The sequence below is a fragment of the Neltuma alba genome, unplaced genomic scaffold (assembly GCF_004799145.2).
Source record: "Neltuma alba isolate B1F8T4 unplaced genomic scaffold, ASM479914v2 tig00010163_pilon, whole genome shotgun sequence".
NCBI classification, from domain to species: domain Eukaryota; kingdom Viridiplantae; phylum Streptophyta; class Magnoliopsida; order Fabales; family Fabaceae; genus Neltuma; species Neltuma alba.
This window is the reverse complement of record NW_021635108.1, coordinates 230,577-235,028: the sequence shown is the minus strand read 5'-3', so window position 1 is coordinate 235,028 and position 4,452 is coordinate 230,577. Positions and strand designations below refer to the sequence as shown.

Genomic DNA, 4,452 nt, shown 5'->3' with positions numbered 1-4,452 from the left:
TCACCAAGGACGAGGACCCAGAGGAATGGGTAATAGGCGATGCCAGCCCTGGCCATTCATCAGTGTGCTCCAATGACTGTGTTGAGCACTACCTAGAGCTGCTAGGGATCACGGCAGAACAGTTGCTATGCCTCCCCGGACCCGGAGACCTGGTCAACCCTGTAACTGGCCTGTACCAAGAGCCATTAGATTTAGATCTTTATGTTCAGTCCCTTAAGCAGCCTGTTACTCCTGCTATGTATCCATGTAATATCCCTAGACCTAGTATTGTACCAGTTGTACCCCTAGCCCTGGCAATACTTGTAGCACCTGCAGTACCATTTGTACCTGCCCCAGTTCAGCCTAGTCATGAGATCCGTAGTGTGGGTTAGCTGAGTGACCGGCTGAGGTTCATAGGGCGTCACATCAGGAGGGATGTGGAGGCAAACCTGAGAGTACACCTAGACTACCTCCAGGGTGTGAGGGAGCTGTATCAGGCACACAGACCAGGCAACCCTTACTTAGAACCATTTGACTGGTTATGTGAGATGGTAGATGTCCTACCTAACACTCCCTTCTAGACCCATGAGATCGTCCGCCTAAACTACTTGCTGGGAGATGATGTAGAGGACTGGATCCGAAGCATCGAGGGCTTTGTTATTGTTGAAGGGAATTGAAAGACGACACGCAGCGGAAAAACAACTCGAAATTTTAAGACTTTCAACCCCTTGCTAGGATCTACCGATCGCGTTTAAGTTAAGTAGTAAGAAGCATTACCTTCGGTGTTCGATTTCCTGGTGACTCGATGATTCGGCCGTTCAGGATGCTTCTGCTCGCCTCCTTCGTCGTTCGAAGTCGACAACTCCGGTCGGCTTCCTCTACCGGTATCCACACTAGTAGCCCTCAACCTCGAACGGCGTGCTAGCGCCTATGCCCGTCTAGGGTTTTCGAAATCCGTCCTCTCTCCTCTCTTAGGCCGTCTCTTATCTGTCAGTTCTCTCACTCTTAAACCCTAGCTCCTCATATCAAATATATAGGATGCTATATAGGTTTAATTAATAATATTTAATTTCGAAATTAACTCTAAATTAATTCCGAAATTAATACAATATCAAATATTGCCTAATCAGATAAGAGAACAATTAAATAAATATGGTTTAAATTAAATCCGTCTCACAGATTTAATTCACTTATTTATTTAATAAAGAGATGACGGAATTTATATATTTAATTTATCCTTATAAATTAATATCTCTTATATTTATATATATATACGAATTTATATATATATATATACACGTCCACCCTATTTATTCATTGAATCTGGACATATCTTAGATTCAATGAATCTGGACATCATAACTCGTGTTGGGCTATTTTGTGTGCGACCCTGTAGGCCCATATGAAGTTGGCAGTGGGCCATTAACTATAATGACTCACAAGTCGTAAGCGGTCTCTAGCAAGACATCACGACTACCCAAAACATATGAGGATCATTGAACGTTGCAACCTTTCATACAACCATATCACGTCCCTTTTGTCACACGACATTTTGGTCATGGATGAGGCATGGAGAACGTCATCCTCCTATTCATGACTGTTACTTTCTCGATCCCTGAGTAGTATAGAAACGGAACTACCTTTCCATTATAGTATGGCCATACATTTCTCAGACTCACTCATCGAGGGGCCCAGTAATGTCTCTCTACGAATGTGAGGGACAAATTCCATCTTGACCATTCACATTCCTCCGCATGAAAAACCACTAAGCCTGAACATAGTCTTTATGATCACTCAGTCAAAAGTGACTTTTGACTAGGTCAAAGCTAAGCGTTTCTCATGTAGGAACCCATGATGATCTCAGGTCAAAGGGCACAGTGACATGGTTTGTATATGAGAGAAGCTTATGACTTAACCCATGCAGCTCTCTCATAGCGGGTCGGTCCAACACCTTGTACTCTTACATGTGCCTATGACTTTAATTTATATCTCTATATATCTTTAAAGTCATACTGGTCTTATTTCATCTTTGCTCCCACATAGATGACCAACCAGGGACATTTAGGATAAACCATGAGTTATCCAAGGATAGTCATCACAGTAAACATGCAAATAATAAGATAACTTTAATTAATAAATTCATAAATTAACAATGTTCAAAACAGAATGATTGGCCCCTAGGGCACAATTTCCAACAATTGTTCACTTTCTGTAGACGCTAGGACTGTCCTATCACTAACGTAGGATATATTTTGGTACAACTAACCCAAGTAGGTTAAGCTGATAATGCTTGGTCGATGGATGTGTTGATTGCACTTTAACTGGTTAATGCTTAGCTACTATTTGTTGTATGCCCATTTTGTGAATGAAATCCAAGCATGATATTTATTTCTTGTTCCTTGTTGTGCTATCCGGTTGGTTAAGCAATGGTTAGAACTCGACAAAACCTTTCACCGGAGAGATCCCCAGTGCAAGATGCAAGGGTCCCTCCTGATCCATTACAATTGATTCTGGAACGCCTCGAGCAACAGCAGAAGACCATCGAGGACATGAGAGCAGCTCAAACTCGCTAAGAACAAGAAAGGGATGCAGCGATAGCTACAGCAGTGGCAGCGATATTAGCGAACCTCGACCGAAGGCAACCAAAGGAAGAGGTCTCTGCAGCACCAGCATTAGAATAGTTGCCAAGGCCGGCAATGCCAGCAGCAGACCCCGACAGCATTTAACAGTGGATGACCCGATTCTGTAAACACAACCCGCCGTCATTTGATGGGAGATTTGATGTTCAAGCGGCAGAAGAGTGGATTAATCGCCTAGAGAAGATCTTCAAGATCCTGGACTGCTCATCAGAGCGAAAAGCTCAGATGGCGATATATAAGCTAGAGAAAGATGCTGATCGTTGGTGGAAGAACACTGAAATTCTTCTCGATGCTCGAAACACGACCGTGACTTGGGAAGTGTTTCTGGAACAGTTTTACGAGAAGTACTTTCCGAGATCAGTCCAAGAGGAGAGAGAAGCAGAATTTCTAACTCTGAAGCAAAGGGATGATGAGCCTTTTGATGAATACTTGTCTAAGTTCATCCGTCTCTCTCATTATTCAAGCTATCTTCGATATAGAGACAATAAGAGGTGGACGACAGAGAAGATGGTTGGAGGACTGAGGCCAACATTGAGGGAGATGATTGCTCCCAGACAATTTGAGCAGCTCAATAAAGTAGTGGAAGCTTGCCGAATCACGGAAAGCAGCTTCAACCATCATCTGATGGTCAAGACAACTCCCAGAGCAGAGAAGGGAGGTCAAGGAGGTCAAGGTGTTACCTCGTCCAACGTGAATAAGAAGAGAAAACAACCCTGGAATAACCGCAAGAACAAGAAGGGCAGTAAAGCACCGAAGGGCAAGGAGTGTCCTAAGTGTGGCAAGAATCACGATGACAGACCGTGCATGGCTGGGTAGAATGTTTGCTACACCTATGGCAAACCTGGACGTTTCTCAAGAGAGTGCCCCCAGAACATTGAGCAAGCAAGACCATGGGTAACACCTTACATTTGTGACCTTATATTATGACAAGTTAAGATATTCGGAAGCGCAATCTCAGGTTATCAGGTTGAAAACTTTGAGTTTAAATTTAGCATAACTTTGGAAAATCATAACTAATTCTAGAAAAATCAAAACAAGGTCGTTCCAAGTCTCACTCGAAGCTCTTAACATCATCTATCAATAAAAAATGACCTCAGGTTCCTCTTTAATCAGAAACGCATCCGATTTTAATTTCAAAAAGTACTGTTCATTTGGTCATTTTTCTATTTTTCAGGATTTTTGCCTAACTTCGGAAAGGCATAACTTCTTACACAGAGCTCTGATTGTGACACTTTACCACTCATTTTAAAGGAAAAAAAAAGATCTATTTGCATACCAAATTTCAGGGAAAAAGTCAACCATTTGACCAAGGTCTTAATTGGTCAAAGTTTGGTCAAATTTAGACCATTTTTATCCCCCTTTTTCACTAATTCTAGCGCCATTTCGTTTTTCACTATAAGCATACCATAATCGCATATACAGGTACTCTACCATTAATATACATCCAAAAAGGGTATCATGTTATGCGTTCATGATCAGAATATGCTTACATGGCTTGGAAAAGAAAGGTTTTAAACCATATAATACAATGCATAGATCATAATTTCCTCAAGCCATGATTACTTCTTTTCCCTTCTCCTTGGAAGTAGTGGCACCTAGGATATCATGTTATAGGAGGAATGAGATTTCATAGAAATCCCAGTAGCATTGAACATACAACCATCAGGTCAACATGCATAAGATGTCATGCTACATGCAGTAAAATAACATTGCTAGTCTTTATGCCATGCCATAACCATTCTGTATCCATGTCATCATATCATAGAGCATATAATCATTCTAGTCAAAACTCAATCATGCAAGAGCCAAGGCATACATTGCAAGGAGTTCACAT

At 41.7% G+C, this 4,452-nt stretch overlaps 1 protein-coding gene across 1 annotated transcript; it reads left to right on the top strand.

The window, feature by feature from the left end:
• Positions 1 to 2,711: 2,711 nt before the first annotated feature.
• On the top strand, positions 2,712 to 3,434 carry LOC114754584 (uncharacterized). Its single transcript, XM_028943368.1, has one exon. It carries the CDS (start codon positions 2,712 to 2,714, stop codon positions 3,432 to 3,434), a length of 723 nt encoding a protein of 240 aa, XP_028799201.1.
• The last annotated feature ends 1,018 nt before the right edge of the window (positions 3,435 to 4,452 follow it).

Excerpts from the sequence above, each read along its gene's own strand:
- LOC114754584 (XM_028943368.1), top strand. The coding sequence starts at position 2,712 with ATGACCCGATTCTGTAAACACAACCCGCCGTCATTTGATGGGAGATTT.